This window comes from Phalacrocorax carbo, chromosome 22 (genome assembly GCF_963921805.1).
Source record: "Phalacrocorax carbo chromosome 22, bPhaCar2.1, whole genome shotgun sequence".
In the NCBI taxonomy this organism is placed as follows: Eukaryota; Metazoa; Chordata; class Aves; order Suliformes; family Phalacrocoracidae; genus Phalacrocorax; species Phalacrocorax carbo.
The window spans coordinates 7,150,940-7,172,221 of record NC_087534.1 but is presented as its reverse complement, the minus strand read 5'-3'; the positions used below and the strand labels follow the sequence as shown (position 1 = coordinate 7,172,221).

General features: G+C 49.9%; 1 protein-coding gene across 1 annotated transcript; it reads right to left on the bottom strand.

Annotated features, from left to right (window-relative positions):
- Nucleotides 1-1,183: 1,183 nt before the first annotated feature.
- EDN2 (endothelin 2) lies at nt 1,184-5,684 on the bottom strand. Its single transcript, XM_064471258.1, has 5 exons — nt 5,565-5,684; nt 5,035-5,179; nt 3,750-3,869; nt 2,856-2,960; nt 1,184-1,908 (listed from the first exon to the last, which is right to left on the bottom strand). The coding sequence occupies exons 1-5, from the start codon at nt 5,626-5,628 to the stop codon at nt 1,797-1,799; spliced, it is 546 nt and encodes a 181-aa protein (XP_064327328.1). The 5' UTR covers nt 5,629-5,684; the 3' UTR covers nt 1,184-1,796.
- Between the last annotated feature and the right edge of the window lie 15,598 nt (nt 5,685-21,282).

Genomic DNA, 21,282 nt, shown 5'->3' with positions numbered 1-21,282 from the left:
GGATTTTTATTTTTTTTTTTTAAAGAATGAGTCAAACCTTCAGAAGGTCAAATATAAAAAAAATGTTCCTCTGCAGCTTTGGGGACCAAATGATTAGTTTGTTTCATTTACAATACAATCAACTGGTCTCATTTTTCCCTGCTCTAGGGCATAAAGCAAAAATCAAGGAAGTATTTTGTATGTCCAATGGGACTACACTTGCAACAGCCACGGATTTTGGTCCACCACCAACTTCCTGCAGCCTTTTTAAATGCTCATGTGCAATACTGGATTGGGCAGCAAGGGGGACCCAACAGTGGCTCCAAGGAGAGCAGTTACTTATCTGCACGAACCAGATGACAGCTGCAGCCACAATTTATAGTGGAAGTTAATCTGCCCAGGCAAATAAAAGTGCATTTGCGATACAGCTCCAGAGCCTTGAGATTGTGTTTGCCTACAATATTGGTTTCTAGGTCCTGGGCTCAGTATTTTTTCCCATATTATTCCTTGCCTCCTCTGGACCGGCAGCACTGTGCTGCTCCAGGCCTGGGGAAGCAGCTGTGATTCTGGCATGAGTTTAAATCCAAGCCTTTCTTCTACAGCTGTGCAGAGAGTGCTGTGCCCCCTTCTCAGTGACCCTTTTCTCCACATCAGTCCCACCCGGCTGCCCTTTGCCTAATGCATTCTCAGCTCAGGTTAGACTTCTCATAGGGACATGCTAGCCTTATACTGATCATTTATTATACGAAAGTCTGACTCTGAGACCTGATCTAAGCGAAGCAGCAAGCAAGCCTTTGCGTGCTATTTTCCCACCACCCATCTTCTCTGCCCCTAGCCTTTCCTTTCAGGGAGAGCCAAAAGGAATCTGGGATATTAGGTTAAGAGCTGGAAGTACTCTACCCCACTAAGGGTATGTCCAAGGAGATGAGACAGATTCACAGCACTGAACTCATCCAGACTAGCAGCTCAGCTCTGCCGTGGACCCAGCAGGGCTCCCTTCCCCAGGCTACGCGGGGCTCCTGCAGAATTCCAGCTCCACTTCAGCCTCCCCATCCCTGCTGCCGTGCCTGATGGCAGGGGTCATGCTTGGATTTGATGCAAGCTCCAGTGTAAGCAAAGTATCCTCCACCTAGACAAGAGCCACTTAAGGATGGCCCTTCAGGGAGTTTCTCAGCCAAAGAATGCCACTGACTACTCAGTTGGCTTTCAGGCTTCTAGACGATATATATTCTTTTAATAAGTAATTGGGAGCTGTTTTACCATGGGAGTCTCATTCATACGCACATCGCACTGTCTGACGAGTAAGAGAAAAAAAGTGCAAAGGTGTGCTCAGGCAGGTCATGCTGGAGGCGGTTTATCCCCGCCAAACCACCTCTGAATGGGGCCAAGCTGGAGCCACGCTCAAACACGGCTCAAAGGCAGAGCAGTCCATGCCAGTGACACAGGCTCAGCGCTGCCAGGTCCAGAACCGCGCAGAGCCGTCCGGCTTGTAAGGGATTCAACCGCCCAGCTCAGGCTGGCCCTCTGCCTAGGACGCCTAGAGTTCGGCTAGTGCTCTGCCAGCAGGGCCCTCGCCTGATCCTAAAAGGCACAGTTCAGCTCCACGACACGTCTATGACTGTAGAGAGGGACAGTTTTCCCTTTACAGCAGTCTCTGGAGTGCATGCAGTTCTGGTTCACGCAACAGGAGCACGGAGACTTCCACTTCTTCCCCCTTCCACTCACGGCCTTTCCTTCAGCTCTAACTACCGACAGCGGAGTTAGTGGCACCCACAGAGCTCCAGATTCTTCTGGTGAACTTGGTATGCACCTGCTTCTTATCTCTTCTTCTTCCAGATGTTTTTCTTCCAAGGCAAAACCGCTGGCTGAGCGTTCCTCTGAGAACGGTGCTGCTGCTTGCTGAGCCGCAGACTGGAGATGGCAAGAACCCTGCAAACAGAAGAGACACTACGGTCATTCTCCAGTGCATTTTCCCACTACCCAACAACAGCCCGTACTATAAAATATTTATCTCTTCCTCACCAAGATTTTTTGGGGGCAGAAGGCGAGGGAAGGAAGAGGGACAATTTCTAGCTGCAGCTGTATTAAGCCACAGTGGAAATGCGTCTAGCCCAATATCCCCTTCCACCAGTGGCAGAGGCTTCGAGGAGTCCTGCAGCAGGGCATGACGCAAGTGATGCTTCCCCAGATCTGCCTTTCAGAAATTGTTCCCATTGCATCTGATTTAACAGCCACCAGTGGACCAATCCTCCTTCAATTTTCCAACTCCCTTTAACTCATTTACATTCCTGGAGTCTGCGGTTTCTTCCAGCAGTGAGTTCCACAACTCACAGAGTCGCAGACTGGCGGGGGTCAGAAGGGACCCCTGGAGCTCACCCCGTCCCACCCCTGCGTGAGCAGGCACCCCCAGAGCAGGGGCACAGGGCCGCGGCCAGGCAGGGGGTGAATGTCTCCAGGGAAGGGACCCCACAGCCTCTCTGGGCAGCCTGTGCCCCTGCTCTGGCACCCGCACAGCTCACCGATCTGGTGTGAGAAAAAGCTATTTCCTTCAATCCAAAGCTGCTGCCCAATCAATCATCTTCCTACTGATGCCATCCCTCCCCAGCTTCTTGTACATTTGCCTGTCCCATACCAGAGGAACTTCTCACTCCAATCAAGAATTAAGTTTTATGTAATATTCCTCTAGTTTTAGAAGGACACAAGCAACCCTGGTTCCCTCAGCTGTTAGCCTTCTAGAGAAACCAGAAATAGTGAAGTCTACCCATTTAAAGGGAGACAAGAAGTAGTCAGGTCAAATCCACGTGGCAACTGCAGCCTGGGGTCACAATTGCAGATTTCAAAGTGCTTATGAGGGAAGGTTCAAGCAGCATGCTCACCTGAGAGCTCTCAGCAGGCCGTGATGGGAAGGCTTCGCACCACCGCTCTGCGGAGACTTCTTTGATGCTCCAGAGCTCACTGGGAGCTTCAGACTCTGGAGGTACCTAATGAGCAAGAGGAGATGCATGAAGCACTCGTATCCAGCCATGCTGTGGTGAGTACCAGGGGGAGTGTTGCTCTAACATCACCAGTGACAGACTAAGACAGTTCAATGCATGTTTTTGAAGGGTTAATTGCAGTTATTTGAGAGCTATTTATAGCTCACTTTTACTTCTCTCCTCTTATACCCTTGCTTTATTCACAGTCCTAGTCAATCACTGGGGATTTTAACTATTGCCTTGATAAGAAATTAATGACGGCTCTCTACACTGACTTTGCTCCCCACAGCGTAAGCTCTCCTATACCGCTGGCTGAAGCGAGGCGACCGAGAGCCCACATGCGCTATGAAGAGCCGGGTACAGAAGCTCTTTGACTTCCAAGTCCCAGCTCTCAGCAGCCCTACTGTCCTGCAGCCTCTCCCTCCTGAGCCGTGCAGGAGACGCTGGTGTCCCAAAGCTTCCCACCCTCCGCTTGTCCCTCTCCCAGCGTGCTGCCAGCTCCTCCCTTCCCACCAGCACTGCCTCAGCCTCTGGGCAGCAGGAGGGATGGAGGTAACATCGCTTCATGTGAGCAAATAAAGACAGTATTGTACAACAAAGACACCCTGGTGACACTTTGCCAGGGCCTCTTGGGAGGCGTATGAAAGCCACTAGGCAAGTTCCAGCTGTTTGCAGAGAGCTGCACAGTAATCCCCAGGGAAGCTGTAGCGTTACTCCAGCTCCTAAGCTCCGTCTGCCTGCTTGCACCCTCGCCAAGCAGCCCCCAGAGGCATCCCCAAGACCCCCTCGACTTACCCAGGCTTCGCCTGGCAGAAGGTGGCACAGATGTTGTCCCTCGAGTGCGAGCACTCGCACCTGCTGAGCGATCTCTTGCGCCGCCTTGGCGGGCTTCCCAAGCCATAGGGAGCAGTGTGTCTGTTAAAAACAAAGGAAATCAGCTATGCAACTAACTTTTTATTAGCCAATAAGTTTATAACACAATCCTGGGAGGCAGCCAAGCCAGTGCTAGGATAATAAAAGACTCATCTATAGACATAAGGTGAAAAGGTCACTGATATGTCTAAGCCTTTAAACTCCAGCTCCTCTCCCACCTACTCTTTTCCCCACCCTTACCCCTCCCAGGAAGATTGCGGTGCCAGTACGTGCTGGGTTGCAAGTGGAATTTTCTCTCCTTGCAGCGGCCCAGGTGCCTGTGCAAGGGTTGCCGCATGGGCTGGGCGAGCTGGCGGTTCACCTGGGTGGCACAGCAAACGCGGCTGCCCCAGTCCACCAGCCCCACCAGCAGCGAGCAGCCCGTTTCTCAAGCACAAAGATGCCAGGGCTTTCCCTTTCCCCCCCACCCCCACCCCCCCGTGGGTTTTAACGCAGAGGACAGAGCACAAATCAAGACGTCTTGGGGCCATAACAGGTTCTCCTGATCACAGCACGCTTTCAGAGCTGTTAGCACATTCCCGCTCCATCTTTGATCGCAATCTACTCTCCCAGAGGGTTTAGGATTGGCAACGACTGCAACTATTCTCTGAGCAAGCAGTGAGTTGTAATTGCACGTTAGCGAGCATGATTATAACCACACCTGAGTACATGTGTTTTGCTACAGTCTGATGGCCATTGGTCTGAAACTGCTCGGAAAGCTGCTGTAGCATTCTTGAGGGCAGGACTTGGCAGCCACCGGAGTCTAGTGCCAGCCTCCCCCGTCTCATTAGCAGCACTGGCAGTCAGGGTTACAGCTCGCAAGCAAGTAGAGTAACTTTCTGACTCGCAGCTATAACATCTTGGTGTTGCTTTTGGCTCGCAGAGGTACAAACCTCAGAAAAAGATGAGCCCATGAGGAGGCAGCGCCCTGTGCTTTCCCCCCCCATCCCCTGTGGGTTATACTGAAACCCCTGAGCAGAGGCACAGCTTGTCCCTTTCTAGATGTTGGAAAGGGCTTTCCGGAGCAGGTGCTCCAGGAGCCTCCCAGCACTGGGACCCCTCCTCACCTCCCTCTGACCTAACCCCATCCTCGATCGGAAAGTACAGTCACGGACTCATCAACAGAGCCACGCACACCCCCCCCCAAGAAAGCCCCGTTCATGCGTACCCAGGCGTGTTGACCCAGATGATATCCAGGTGACAGAAGTAAATGCACTCCTTATCCAGCCAGCTGTTGCAGGAGCAGCGCTTGGTCCTCGGGTGCGCGGCGCCGGCCGCAGCCAGGTGGGACTCGAGCGGAGGATGGCCCGTACCTGCAGCAGGAGGAGGGAGGGATGAGGTGCCGGCTGGGTGCAGCGCCCTGGAGCGCCCGGCCGTGTGTCACCTCCGCGGTTACACCTCTGGGAAGGGTCACGGCCGTTTCAATACGCAGGCGCTTTTGCGGGAGGTGCAGCGTTGCCGGGGAGGCTGCGGGCTCACGAAGGACTTGCAGAACCCTCGCAGCTGCAGAGGCTACCCCCAGTGCGAGGGCCCAGCAAGCCCACCGTGCAATGCCCCCCACCCTGCGGGCAGACCCGGAGCACCCTCCGGCACCCCACGCAGCCCCACTCCCCCAGCCGAAGGGGGTGCAGACGGGTCCCCCTCCCACCACAGCAGGCACCCCGGGGGCACCGAGCCCCCCTCCAGCCCGGGGCTCACCATCTTCCAGGAGGGCGCAGAGGGCGAGGGCCAGCAGCACGGCGCCGGCGGGGGGGCTGGCCATGGCGGCGGGTCTCCCACGCGTGGGGCTGGAGGTCTGGGGTTTGGTTTTTTTTCCCACCCCCCCCCTCGTGTTTCCCCTCCCGCCCCCCGCCTCTCCCGCTGCTTCTCCGGGCGCTGCTTTAGCCGGAGCCGCCGCGATGCGTCTGGAGCCGCCGCGCTCCTGGCAGGTGCTTTATAGCCCCGCCGCGCCGCGTCACGGCCCCGCCCCGCCGCGTGGAGCGGCCGCGGGGGAAACAAGCGGGGCGCGGGCACGCGTGGGGGGGGGGCGGCGCCCCTCTGCGGGACGGCCCCCGCGGCCGGACCCCCGCGCCGCCCCCCCCCCCCCCCCACGCCCACCCGCAGCTCCGCCGGGTGCGCGAAACACGCGTGGGCCCCTGCGAGGGGCAGGGGGGGCGCGGAGTGGGGTGGGGACGGCGTGGGGAGAAAGTTGTCGGGAGGGGGCGGAGAGTGGATGCGGGGGGGTGCGGGAGGGGGGCACCGTGTGCGCGCTGCTCTGCAACGTGGGGTTTGCACCCCCGTGGAGGGCCACGGGTGGGAGCTGCCGCCGCCCCCCGCGGCGTGCCCGGGGCCGGGGGTCCGGAGCCTGCCGGCAGCAGGGGAAGGCAGGAGGCAGTTTGCAGCCGCCGCCGGCAGATGGAGCGGGAGGGGTGCGGGCAGCGCGTGCCGCCGTGGGAGCCCGCTGGGTCCCTGCCCCACGCGTGGGGGCTCATCCCCGCACAGGGTCCCCCCGGCTGCCCGCAGCCCCGCGCTGCTCCTGCGGGCACGGCAAAAAGAGAAAGGGCCGCTGCAGCTCTTGCAACCCGACGGTTCAGCGGGCTGACCTGGTCTGCGCGGGAAAGCTGGTTTAATGTGGGTAAACTGGGTAAAATTCAAGACAAGTTATATTTCAAGTAAAATTGTTACTCAGTTCGAGACAACACTTTCTGCCTTTTTTTCATGACACCAGTTTAAAGGCTTTTGCTAGGATGAGCAATTAAAATTTCTTGCAACAAAACTGTCCGACCGCTGTCTGATTTTGCTTCAACGTTAATGATGGTGTACTCGACGCTACCTGCACGCTTTTGGGATACAAAGAGCATAAAATACAGAAGTCACCTCCTGGCATGTGCGAGGAGACGGGCAAAGCAGCTTCATCTTGCCCATCGTATGTGTCATGCAGAAATAGGAAACTGCGTTGGGTCCTGACCACAGCAGGGATGGGTGACGGCTTCCAGGCACCCCGTGTCCCCCAGGGCCGCCGCTCCAGCTCCGCGAGGCAGCTCCTGCCTTCGCAAATCTTGGGTAGATGCCAGGAGTGGAGTATGCCTCGGCCCGCGAGCGGGAGAGAAAAGCCAATAAGGACCTACTGCACTTGACTTTCTGAAGATGTTTATAAAGCCTTCTTTGGAAAGGGAGTGGATTTTTATTTGTTTACAATGAACAGTCTGGGGTCACAAACAGATGCAAGATGATGGCAATTATGGTGAATCAGTGTGAAGTCTCATGCAAAGTGTAACACATGCACAGGGAATGGAAAGAGAAATAAGACAGAGCGCAGTGAGCCAGAGTGTGGAAAACTGCTTTCACCTGAGCAATAGCTTCTGCTCACAGCATCTCATGGAAGCAAAACAGGCTACGATTGCATTCCTGCAAGCAACGACAGCATTACAGGGATTTTTAACACTCACTCAGACGTGTGAATCCCTCTCTGTATTCATGCAAAATGCATGCAGAACATACGTGGGATCAAAAAGATGTGCTCAGGGGAGATTATTGCTCTGTTCACCGAACATCTCTGCCTGTGATGGCACATGAGAACGCAGATACTGTCGAGAGCTCCTTTTCCTGAGTTGAGATGAAGTGAGGGGGCACGGGAGGACAGAGCAGATGAAAAGTGTACAGCTGGGAACTGAGCTAAAATTGCAGAGCAGAGGACATGTTAGGCAGAGAAAACCAGGGATAGTGAAAATTTTATTTTAAAATAAGAAAAAAAAAGATATAACTGTCAGAATAAAGCTTCAGCGTGAGAGGCAAACAAGTACAGGGAAGTTTTTAACCTCTGAACCAATGCAGCAATCATTCTTGAGAAAATGGGGAAATACAATCGCAGAGTTACCTGTTACAGCCCATATTCCAGCTGTGCCAAGTTTCAGAGTTATGTCAGAGCTCAGGTACTATGTGACATTCCAGAAGCCAGTTCAATGATATAATAAATCTCCCTTGGCTCCAGTTTCTGTGATCGTCATTCCGGTCACTGCAGGGTGAAGGAAGATATCCTCGACGTGGGGAAGGTAACGCAGCAGTAGTTACCTGCACGGAGGAAAGGCTGGGAAATAAATGACATCACTTTGCTTAACGAAAGGGCTCAGTCTTAGAAAAGGTGCTACCGGTCGTTTGCATGAAATATGAGAGAGGCACAGTAATATGGCTTTCTAGGAGTCACTTGCTGAAAGGATCAGCAGATCACTTTGTCGCATGAAGACCTCTCGTGTCTCCAGGAAGGAAGAAGAGTCTCAAATTAACCTGAGGTTTTGGAGGTCTGGGTTCAAGCCGTTTCCTTTACCAGACTCCCTTCGTGGCCATAGCTTTGTCACTTAGCTTACGTGCCCAAGAAGTGCCTGAAGCTACACGTAACTGTCTGTGAAGGTCCCTTACCGTGTTGCTAGAAGACAAGTGCCCAGATGTCTGCTAGGTACCCGCCTTTAACGCCAGGTGCAAAAACATGTTTACAAACCAGACCTTTCATCCAAGATTTCTCACTTGTTTTCTTCATTTCTCGTAAAACCCAAGAGATTTACACTGTTGCAGAAAATGGAGCGTTACACCCTCTTGTTCATATATGCCTACTGAATGGAGTTTGAACTAATTTTTTTCTCCAGGAAATACCCTGCTGTGCTGAGCAGGCACAAACCTGACCAGCACACACATGGATGTTTGGCACCAGCGTTTCAAAGACCTTAAAGGATGTGGGGCTACGGACAAAAGTCGCCCTCTGTTCCAGGGATGTAGGAACCCTGCAGAGAAGAGGGGTATTGGCCAGGACTGCTTTGAACCGGCCCTGCTCTGAGAGCTTTGTCCCGAGCTACAGAATTTCTGTGTAAAAAAACCAATGACTTTTTAAAAAGTAATTTTGCCTTTAGGCTTGCAAAGAAGGATGTTCAGTCACAGGGTGAGACAGTTGTCTCAGCACCAACTGTCCCCACAGAGTGTTATTCTGGTGTCTAACTATGGTGGTTTCAAGGGTAGCTGCTCATTTTAGGCTGGATGTTCAATCCCCCTTCACTCTATGGGCTGGGGGATCAGCGCGGACTGGGAGCGGTGGTTCTCCTTGACCTCCTAGGCACAGGGAAGCCGCACTGCTCCCGAAACTGTCCCTGCTCCCCCGATAAAGAGCAGGGCCACTGCTTCCCAGGGCCGACACTCCTGGCATTATCACCACGCTAAAATCATTAAGAAAAACAACAGGCTGGAGCAGAGGGACGGGGCTGTGCTACACAAACACGGCTTCCAAAGAAGGAACAAAGGCGTACGCAGAGTCCTAAATGCCAAAGATGGGCTTTGCCTCCTGCAGTTATTTTTTCCCTTTTGTTTCTGACTGTAGGAATACATTGTTCACTTCATTGTGAAGAGTTCCAGGCAGACATGACGAAAGGGACAAAACAGCTCAAGAAAAGAGACGTCCCGTGCAGCATTCATGAAATGCGCTGTTTGGAAACAAGGAACGAGCAAACAGGAAAGCACTTTAACCATTGAGAAGACAGGATCCCAGCGTGTTCTTGGCACCGGCGGGAACAATGGGGTGATGTCACGAGCCAGAATTCCCCACGGTGGATGGAAGCCCAGCAAATAATCATAATTCTTGTCCTGGGACATTAGCAAAATTTTTCCACAGTTGGTCATACCCCACTGAGTCCCTGTTAGGAAGTGTAGGAAAGAGACATTGTCAAGGGAAGCTTCCTTTGGGACATTCCTCATCCCCCCTCCCTACTCCTGGATCGATGCATCATTTGTTATAAATCATAAATCGCTGCTTTCTGCTGACTATGAGGAATTTCAGTGGTGGTGCCAGGAGGCTGAGCAAAGGGCTGCCTGAGGAATATATTTCACACTGAAGAAGGGTGCACACAGAGGTCTGGGTACTCGTAAGAGCAAAGGGGCAGAAGTCTCATCAGTTATCCAGTGCTTTGGGCCTACACAGCATCAGTATGGAGCACTGCCCTTAGTTTCAAAGGTGCTGAGAATGGCAAGGAGCTTAGGAGACAGAGTCTTGCAGAAATAGTGGTGTTTGGAGAATTTCAACCAAGTTTAAGGCTATTAAATGACGTGAGCAATATGAGGGCATCCTCCAGATGCCAGACTTTCTTATTTTGGCTTAAAGTCAGCTCTGTGGAGAGTGACCTGAAGTTCACTTTCAGCATCCAGGCATTTCCTGAAGCAGTTTCTGAATTCTTTAGCTCCTTTCTTTTGACAGGGACTAGTTCCATGGGGGGCCTGGGATAGCCAGGCAATCCTCACAAGTCGTGATGACTTTTACTCATTATTGGGCTACTACTGAAAATCCAGACTGCTTTTGCCTCTCCAAGACTTGCTCTGCAAGACTCCAGTCAGCTTCTCTGCGGAGCACATCAACTCTGGGCTCCCATTTTCCTTTGTTTTTGCATGAAAGTAGGTGTTAGTATGATGGGGAGGTGGGACTGCTTGGCTAGGCTGGACATGGACTCTTTCAACAGCAAAAAGGAATTCAGTGAGTCTAAGCCAGCCATGAAATGGCAGCCCTAAAGAAAAGCATTAAGATCTGAGTATTTGCATGGTTTACTGATAACAGATTTGTCCCTGTTCTATGTTTGTCTGTGGTTTGCATTATCAATGCCTGACTATACCATTAGTGGTTGTTTACTCCACTCCCAGTTTACAGATCTTCGTGTTTTTTCCCAGTCCTAGAAGTTTCCAGAGAGACTCTGTGTCCCCCACAGACGTGGGGAGAAGTAGCCTGGCCGCAGGCATTGGGACTGCCATCGAAAACTGCTAGAGCTGCCCTCCTACCCCCATTTCCCCCTATCACAGACACAAGGCTTCTCTATTGCGAAGGCAGAAATCCCACCGGGAAAGTGATGGGAGAAGGTGGGGTCAGGCAGGAGGGGGAGGCCCCTGCCCTGCAACCCCAGGGCTTGCTGTCTCCGTCCTTTCCAGCGAGGCGGGAAGGGGGCAGGGGGCAGCAGCTGGGCTGGCCGTTGCACGGGCCACCTCTCACAGACAGCAGAGCCGGCCTGGTTGTAACATCACCCAGAAAGCATCTGCCCCCGTGGCAGGAGCGACCCCTTGGCAGGATGCTGCCCTTTGCACTTCGCACGTGCCTTGAGCCAGCTTGGTAAAATAAGGCTGTTATTTGCCTGGCATCCTTGCCAGCGAACTGCCGGAACGAGTTATCTCAGACCTATACGGTATGCAGAGGAGACAAAACCATAAGCTTTGCTCTGCAAGGCATGGTAGCACTTTCCTGCTTGAGAGTTTAAATTTCCAGCGGCGGTGAGGGGCTGTGAGGCGGCAGAGGGGGAGGGCGGGCGCCGGATAGAACCGCGCGCTCCCTGCGGTGCTGCTCCGCTTTAACCAGGGGTCTCAAAAGTTATTTGGACGGGGCAAGTCTGATATCAGTGGGGTTATGGCAATGGTGGGCTGCCTTGGGAGGTCTGTCAGGCAGAAGAAGGCCCCTGCAACACTGCAATTAGGGAAGCTGCTAGTGAAAACTTAGGGCAGTGAAAGAGGTGCAAAGGTGTGAATCTCAGGTCATTTCAAAGGGGGAAAAATAAGTTGAATGTCTCAGAGACCTTTGAAATGTACTGAGTTGTCTGTCTGTAGTCTAAGATGATTATCACTCTGTTACACAAGTGTAATTAATTTTATAGCAAAGTAACTAGTCCTTTAGTAAAATAAAAGAGGGCGGAGGCAAGAGTTGCCTCTAGGACACCCGTAGAACTTAAATCCAGGAAGGCACTAGCTAAACTGGGGATATTGGGACTGTATGGATGTGTGGTCAGCTTTAGAAGGGACGTTCAACCTCAAGCATCAGGGCTTCCCTGTTATATTAGACGTGGATGACACCTACAGCAGGAGCAGGCCATACCTTATCCCTTATGGCAAGGCTTGTCCCCCTTCCTCTTCAGCATCTTCTGCTGGTTACAGCCACAGAGCCACACCTGATCTAGTCTGGTTTTACAGCTGTTATTTGAAAGCCATAATAAATGCGCTCCTGAGGACACCCTTCCATACCGCTGTGGGAGCTCTTGCAGAGGGAGGTGCTGGTGAAAACTTGCAACTGTCCCACACCAAGAAATCTGCTGATTTTTTTCAGCACGAGCTGTTCCTTCTTTCATAAAGTAGGGACTCCAAAGGCTGTGAACTCATCCTATTTATTCCTCACAACCTGGGAAGCAAAAGCATGTTCACCCTTTTTCTGTGGATGGGAAAGTTGCGCCAAAGGAAAACATTTGCAGGTAAGAAAGGTCTTTTTTACAGAGTTAAACTGAATGACAATCACAAATCTGTCCTGTGTGCCTGTCTGATTGCATACTTTCTGCGCCCAAAGGGCAAGAAAAGAAAAGCGCAGTGTGTGTTTAGACAGCCCCATGGAGACATTCCTTGTATGTTGGGTGTGCATTGGAACACTTCAGTATGGATGTCTGCGTTTACTCCACCCTGATGGTTGAACTCCTTCAGATTTCCAGAATGATGAGTGACCTGGAATTTATAATTACAATAGGTGTAATGCAATTAATCACCACCTCGGAGCTGTCTTCTATCGCTAACTTCTTTATGATACCAAGCCTTCGCAGCAAGTGCATGAGAACAGCTTGTGTAACATAACAATTTCCAGCTGAGACAAGTTCAGTGGGGTTCCTACCACCCGGGCAGGCGCGAATACCCCTTTCTGCAGCAGCTGCTTTCTGCAGACGCCAAGGTGTTCGAGGCTGCAGGCGCAGCAATGCTCGGTACCCGGCTCAGATACCAGCAGCCGACACATATGCTGGAAGCCCCCTTAAAGCAACCAGTTCTTATTTGGCCAGCAGCTTATATCCATTCCAGATCTCTCTTTCTAGGTCATTCTTTTGGGGGAGATATTTGGGGTAAGTATTTGGGGTAAGTAAGCTGCAAAGATTGGTCAGAGACAGAAATGCATCCAGAGAATAAGGCAGAAGTTAAATATAGTTTGAAGAAAACCAAGAAAACCAAAGAAAATGCAAGTGTATGCCCTTTAAACCTCACCACTGGTATGTGTGGTTAATTATTGATATGGTTTATTGATATATTGATGTATTGATTTGTGCCTCCTAGAGGACAGGACCCATTGTTCTGAACAATGTACAGGTCCAGGACAGCACTTGATGAGTTTACCGAGGTTTTGCAATGAGAAGTGCTGATGCAGGAACACCGAAGAATTTGAACACTGAGAATATCTGAGTTTTCCATTAAAATCATGGGTAGAGTAAGAAATGAAGTCCAGAGCTTTTAAACCAGAAAGTTTTTTACATTCAGTGAAATTATTTCAGCTCTCAGCCTTGCAATTTGTTGCAAAATGATTGAATTGATTTCTTTTTCTTTACTCGGGCTCAAAATTGTGATGGAAAAAATGTCTCCTGTCAAAATGCAACATTTTTATCAGACTTGCAACTTTTAAAAAATCTTGTTTTTAAAACAAATCAGAAATATTTTATTTGAAAAAGAAACCAAAAAACATTTCCAACAAACTAAGAAGGTCATAATTTCCAGCTCTATTTGCAATTTTGGTAGGAGATGAGAGACTCCAGTCTGCAGAAGCAGATCATTTAGGGAAGGAAACAACGAAAGTTTTACAAGAAAGTTTAATTAAAGTAGGAGTAATTAGGTGCTGAGGAATCACAACACAAACTTGGCAAAGGATCAGTCTATGCTAGCAGTGTCTTTTTGCTGTATGTCTCTGCCCTTGGACAGATGTAACCATAATTTCAGTTACTGGTTAACCAGCTCACCATGAAACTTCATTCTTACAGGCTGGTTTATGCTATAACTATTGGTATCTGACTGCAAGTCCAGAGGGAGCAGAGCTGAGGGTAGCAACCAGATTTTCTGCTTCACTAGAAATTCTGCCATTATATATTCCAACAAAAAATGACATTAAAAATTAGGAATTTCATATTTTAAAAAATAAACTCATATGCAATATTATCTCAGGTTGCAGAAAAGCATTATTCTGAGCAAACAGTTGCAATTGTTTGGTCTCTTAAAAAGAATTTTAGTGTATTAAAGCAAAGGTTTCACTTTGAAAAGTAAATTTAAACAGAAGAGCAAAGTAATCCATTCCAATACTGTAGACATGAGACACTGCAAATCCATAACAATGCTTAATTCTGTTAGCTTTGCTGCTAATTTTTTGTTTCAGTGCATTCAGTGTATTTGTAAAGGATGTTTAACAATATGAGCTGTGTTTGTAATTCGCTCAAAGTAATTGCATTGCTAATACTCACTTTGTCTCGATTTCCCAGTCCTACAGTGGTGGAGAAGAGAAGAAAGGAGGAAATCTCATCCTTTTTCTTTCCACTGTTTGTTTTGTCTATTTATTCTACAAACTCCTTGGCTGTCTGTGATGGGTCCGAGCTCTCCGACTCCAGCTTAGAGACCAGGTCTCCAGCGGGAGCTGCTGAGCAGGGAGCACAGTACAGCCATTGAGTGGCTTTGCTCTGAAGACCACACATTAGTTATGTCTGACATCTCTTGGATGCCGCAGCCCACCTTCTTTGTTACTGGAGATAACGGAAAGTCTGGGAGAAAACAAGGCAGATAAGTAGCAGAGGAGGTGAGAGGACTTGGCTATTTATACCTCAGGGATTCCTCAAAATAGCCTCCACTGTGGTTATGGGCTGGTTTTCTCTGGCATGAATCATGGGGAGGTGTGCGTTCCTCCTGCTCAGCATTGCTCGCAGGCCTTGGGGTCCCACCAGCTGATGGAGGAGCTCAGCCCTGGGGGAGGCTGGGGAAGAGAGGGTTTCATTGTCCCATGTGGAAGGATGCCCCAAAACCTTCTCAGCCTCTTCCAGGCAAACTCCTCTCTTTGACCACTGAGGCTACATCACACCGTCAGTTGGGAGTAAGTCCAAACCTGCCACCCATCTTGATTCACTTATGGCCTGGCTGATACCACCTGCTGAAACTCCTCCGGTAGGGAAAGCTCAGCCCCAAACATAGACACCAATTCTCATCAGTGTGGTCTGCAGTGATAAGCCAAGAGGTGGCCGAGTGGGCTAGTCACAGCCCATCAAGACGGCCCAAGGGTGCTTTTTGCATCTGATCAGGATGGACACTTTGAACCCAAATGCAGCTTATAGGGCTGGATGTGGGAACAGCCTGCTTAAAACCTCACCTCCAAACAGGGACGTAGCCTGGGGAGGTGTCAGGAAATTCAGTGGTCCTCGGTGAGGTCACTGCCTCATTTTTTTTCAGATCTGGGTACTTTCACTGAATACCAGATAACAAGACAGCAAACTGGCCTAGTCCATATCTCCACCCAGCGCTTCCATAATCCCCAGTAACCTCTGCTGAGCTCTCCTCCGCTTGGCTGAGGCTGCACTCCTCCACGCTCCCGCTGCAGCTGCCCAGGGACTCAGCAAGCGCCGTCCTTCCACCACTGCTTTCCCTCCCCTCTCAGAGAAGCATCTCTGCGTCCCGCACGCCTGCGAGTCAATCCCTCTCACCGTTTTCTCCAGTGGGTTCGGACTTAGTCTGGCTCAGCCACAAGTCAGATGTGCTTCTTGCTGCCATCCCACAGACCCAGATTTTCACGTCCCTTCATTTCCCTCTCTGCAATAATCCTCATTCCTCTGCCACAGAAATTGTTAATCTTGCTAAATTGACAACCATAAAGTACTGCAAATCCACTACACTGGAAAACGGAGTTCAGTCCCATTTTTCTGCTGCAAGCTTCCTCCAGGGCCCTGGGAAATGCCAAAACATGGATTTTAAAATTGTAGGCATTAAGCTGCCAGCATGGCAAGACGACAACGCTTTAGAAACATGAATTTCCAGAGGTGTTTTTGTCTCAGATGGTAAATCCACAAAGTGCTGCCATGCATATGGGGGAGTCAGGACTTGGGGAAAACCAAGTTTGAGCAGAGAGCTGCCTAAATTAGCGGGGAAAGTGAAGAAGGGAGTTAGGCAGCCAGGAGGAGTGATAACGGTGAATGTTCCCCGCAAGTTCAATACGAGAACTCGTCAGGGCTTTCCAATGATAAACGAGGTCCTGGAAAAAAGGTCTCTCCATCCCTTCTCACTCTATCCAGAAACCCACTTACTTCCAAGCTTCTACTTTAGCCAGTATTTAATTAGTTGTACAAAATATAAGGAAAGAGATGAAAATCCCATCCCAGACAACCACACTGTCTCCTACCAAGAGGGTGCCGTGTTTAATAGCCGCAGCAAAAACCAGGTAAAGTTATTCACATTTGGCCTCTCCCACAGTCCAGGAAAGTGCTGTAACCACTGGGCTTTGAGTCTACTAGTACACACACATGTCTGAGGGCTCATCTCTGCAGTCTTTTGTGTGGGTTTGGCAAGCTCTGCACATGCCTAATGGATCAGGTCTTGCCAAAACAACAGAAAGTGGGGAACGCCTAGTTTAAGAGTCTCTCCAGGACTTGTGCACAAGCCGCTCACCATGTCCAAAGAGCTAAATCCAGAGGGGATTAAGTGCTCAAGTCTAGCATGTAGGCATACTTGAGAAACCTAAAACCTGAGCTGCCACCTCACACTATAGGTGCTTTGCGTTCCTAGGTGCTGACATTCCTCCAAAGGAGTGCACACAAAACTGTCTACACCCAAGGCCTTTTGATGCTCACATTTCTGCTGCTGTATGGCAGACATCCTACACGAGGGACGTGCACATCCCCATGGCATAAACACTCTCCGCCACGCTCAGACTGTTCTCCTCTTCCCTAAAACAACAGAGTTGTCCCCGTTGTTTTATGACATTTTGGAAAGGAATTCAGCAGCATATTGAAGGACGCATAACAGAGCAGGGACAAACACTGATAACATTGGCAAAGTGGCAAACAGAGTGGGTGTTTGATATCTCCCCAAATACAGACTTCTACCCTCTACTTAATGATAGGAAAAGTGTAGACAGGATATCCCTGCAGGGTGTCTCTTCAAGAGAGTTGTTGGCAAAATGTGTGTTTCTCTATGCACGGTGAGCAAAGGTACTTTGAGCCAGAAGGATTTTTTATTGTGTAAGAGAACAGAACAATAAAGAACAAAAGTAGTTTTCATGAGAGAAGCATGTGAGTGTGTGTATGCCTGTACACCCTCTGTAATAATCTGCAATGAAGTGAACATAAATTGGCTGCCTGTGTCTAAACTGAAACCTAACATCGCTGTAGACATTAACAGTCATAACACATACAGAGTTCCATATATGATAGCACTCATTTGCTTCCAAATCCCTGAAGAAATTGGTTAGGTGAAAGACTAGCTGAAAGGCTAGTGTTTGCAGGTGTAATGCAAGGTTGGTTGGCTGTGGAGGACAAGCGTCTCCCCAGGGGGTTAGGAGGCAGTAAGAAGTCAGTCTTGTGAGGGAATGCATGAGAAAACACAAGCAGATGCTTAGGATGAAGTTGGTGTTTGTAGAAGGCCATGCATGATTGGACTGCAAATTGAAGGTATTTGGGTGTTACCACTCCTTAGAATTGATTTCTGGGGGGAAAGATGTCCACATGTCCCCCTTTGCAGTCCCACCAGAGGGTGAGAGTGTTGAAATTAAAAGCCAAGGCTTTCCACTGGAATGGCATGTGCAGAACACCTTGTTCCTGGGATCAGCTAGAGCTTTATTGTGAAAGAAAGCGGAAAAATTAGGTACAGAGAAGAGTGATGTATGTTATTACTAATTGCTCTTCAGAATCCAAGACATTTTCAAGAGCCTACATCAAAGAAGGCCCAAGAGTCTGGACAAGATGACTCTATCCAAAAGACTGTCCACACCATCGAAATGACTGAAGAGTCTGGCTGACATTGGTTTGAGCATCCAGAGGTGGGGATCTACAGGGACGTGCCTTTAGAGGAGGTCTGTCATTGCACTCCAAACCCATGCTCCTCTAGAGTACTGGATATCCAAAAATCAACATATCTGAAGTTGTCTGTTGCCTTTGAAGGTACGTCCACTGTGCGAAGTTAGTTTCAGAAAAGTCTTTCCAAACTCAGCTTTGATCTGACTTGGTATGAAAAGCACAGAAGGGCAACTTTTCCTTTCACTGGTAGCCCTGCAACCTCCAGCACAGCTCAGAGTGTTCTCACCATACTCTCAGCATGACCTATTGCTGTTGCCTATGCATTGCAAGAGGGAAAGGAGTCCATCAGGAACAGCTTTGGAACCCACTGTTAACATTTGCCCCAGTAAGTTAAGAGCTGAGAGGGGCTGTTAAATGCTTCAGAGGCTCAGCTCTGGCTCAGTCATCCTCTACTCTGCTTTTGCAGTTGTTCAGATCACCATGTTTTTAGGCTCAAACCTTTGTAATTCAGTGCCAGCAAGGCAGGCTGCTTCGCACAGCTAATTGCACGCAGCAGCAGATGCCTCATTGTGCTATGGTTGTCTGGACATGATATAGCAGAGTCTTGGTCTAGCTATGTCAGAGGGATGAGCAGAAATACTAGGAGGATGATCTGCCCTAGGTTAATGGCATAATGAGAGAGGTGTGAAAATTATGAGTTGTGGCAGCCCTGGGAGGCACCTTATTTATCTACGTGGTGACAGATGCCACCTAAGGAAGGGGTATATATGCTACAGACAGATGATGTAACACAAATCTTAGTTAACATTAGGCACTTTTAATAATACCTATTCAGATGACAGTTCATGGAGAGCACACATTCCTGCAGGCAGAGAAGCTGCAACCAGGAGCGTACCCCACCCAGCTCTGCAAAGCAACCCTAAGGCACAAACATACACAGGCACAAGGGCTTGCCTAAGAAGGGCATGTTGCACCCAGCCCTCCGTTGTTTTACAGTGCTTTGTGTCCTGGGCTTTTCCAAAGGGGATTGCAACCAGAAGCCACAGGCACGATGTCACTGTTGGAGGTACTTCCTCTGCGGCCGTGTCACGAAAAGAGTAGACTACACACGTGGCGAAGAAGGCAAGATATTCTAGGGGAGCATAAAGGTGTTCCCCCCACCAAATCAAGGTTTGAGAATGACTCTGTTCCTGAGATCAGGAACATGGGGCCATGGAGATGTTCCTCTGTTATATCCTCTGTCACGGTGGATTTAGACCTTTGTCTTCTGGGTCTAGTCATCAGCATCAGGTGTAACTATGAGCCCTGCAGCTTCTCTACCCTGCTGCCCTGTGCAAGCAGAACAAGAGCTAAGGCTGAGATGCAGCACTGTTTTGTGGGGTACTGGTTCACCTCAGGAATGCATCAGCACCAGCTGCAGGAGTATGATTGCAAATCCTATGAAAAACTTCCTTAAAATCCCAGGCTCTGGATTCATGTGGTGCTGTCAGAATCTCAGCTTACGTGGTTGGAAAGAAGGTTTCTTACTTTGTGTAGCTCTGAGGTAGAACTAGAAAACATAAATCCTAGGTCAGAAAAAAACTAATCATGTGGAGGAATTTCCTCCATGGTTTTAGAGAAGGGGCTGAGATTGCAGCCTGGAGATTATGACCTGACTTTCTTCTGGAGGAACACCTGTGGCTGCTGCAGTGAGGCTACCTAGGAATCACCACTGCAGAAAACTCACTTATATATTACGAAGCAGGGGTGGTTCATGACCTGTTAGATGTAAATATCTCCCCAGCTTGCAGCCCCACTGCCATGGTGCTGTAATATGTATGGCCTGTCTTAATCTTGGCTAGGATCGGGGAGCCATGCAGCAGGTCTTGGGCAGCCAACTGCACAGTAGCACCATTGCAATACGACGCTTTGCAGCACATAGGGGTGAAAAGGGACGTGGGATGCTTTCATGGCACCACGTTCCTCACCTGTCAAGAAGCAAATACCTCCATGTGGTTGATCCAAAAAACCTGGATTTTAATCTGCTGAGATGCCAGCTTATTTTGGCCTTGACATAAGTGCTGAGAGAGGATAAAAGCTTCTGGGAGGATAGGCCAGATGGGAGGATTATCTCTATTGTTTTGGGAAAAGCTCTGACTTTACAAACATTCACTCACAGAAATGAACAAAAACATCTTTTGCGGTAAGTGCTGCCTGCACTGAGCCTTCTCCCCAGCTCGCTGATATGCAAATCTCACCACACGCAGCTGGGCTGGAGCTTTGCGGTTGGCAACCTTTCTGTACCAATTTTGGTAATAGCTTTCTACGTGACTTGGGTATGACTAAGCAGAAAGGAATTAGTGGGAACTCTTTGTTCTTGAAGCTCAGCCGAAATATGAACGTGCGGGCCTGACAAAAGCCGGCTCTTTGCATAAAGAAAATAAAGAGGTCTGGAAGGTTAATGAGTGACATAATCAGCTCTCTGGGAAATGTGCATAGACAAGGAATGAAAACAATGTGCAACTGAGATAATTTATTACCCACAGTGTTGCACTCACCTGTGGCAGCATGGATTCCCCAGCATGCTGACTAAACACGGCTCACAGAGGCCCGGTGATGAGGCAAAGTGTGCAAAGGGCTCGTCTGGGATCCTCAGCACCTCCGTTGTGCTCGGAGGAGGAGGGAGGCTGGTTCTGAAGGTTGGCTTTTGCAAACAGGCTGTTGAGGTGCAAAATCTGCAGGTAGACAAGGTGTGCAGGGCGAGTGGGCAGTGCTGTATCCAGGAATTTCCCTGTAGCCTTCCCACATCCTTATGGCCAGTGAGCAGCAAGAGTTGAGACACACTCTTCACTTTCCCAAGGGTTGTCTCTAAGCAGTCTTCAACCCCTCAGCTCCACGGCCCCATGGCTCCAAGCCCCTGAATGTCTGAGGTTGCAACACTCAATGGCCACAGCACCCACATACCATCATTGACCTGCCTCTGTGCCAGAGCTTGGAATACCCCTGTGGGGTGGCAAGGAGGTAGAAGGAAGATGACCTGGCACCACTGTGTGGTGTGGGACATGGGGTTATAGCATGGAGCTGTCAAACAAGGCATGAAAATGAACTGGCAGCTGACTTTGGTTCAACAGATTATGTCTGTGTCATCTGTCTGATGTAATGCTGCCTTTGATGACCATGCAAATGACTGATACATGCGCAAAGCTTCCATCTGCCTGCTGAATGAGGATGTGAACTCCTGTGCATCACTCCCAAGAGGTCTGCTGAGCATAGAAAAATAGGCTGTGCTGGGCTCTGACCTCCTTGGCCTGGTCCTTAATGACGATGGGTGAAACCCTCTGCTTGCTTCAGTCAGGCAGCCACGCTGCTCATGGAGCCTCCCATCCCAGGCTGTGGAGACTGTCAAAGATGAAGAGGTCTGTGGAAATTATTTTAGCCTAAATGCTTCAGAAAGTGAATGAAGGGTCAGGAGCAATACCTGCTTGAAGGGCAGGACGATCTCGGTGGATTGCGGAAGACACGGGCCTGTGACTGCATGAAGGACTTGCCTCTGCTGCTGTGCAGTGGGCAGCACACAAGGACATGAAGAGTCATGTCCCTACAGCAGTGAGTGCCCGGGAGGCTGGAAGGCAGGACACTATTGTTATCACCCTGACTTAAAGATTTTGTTT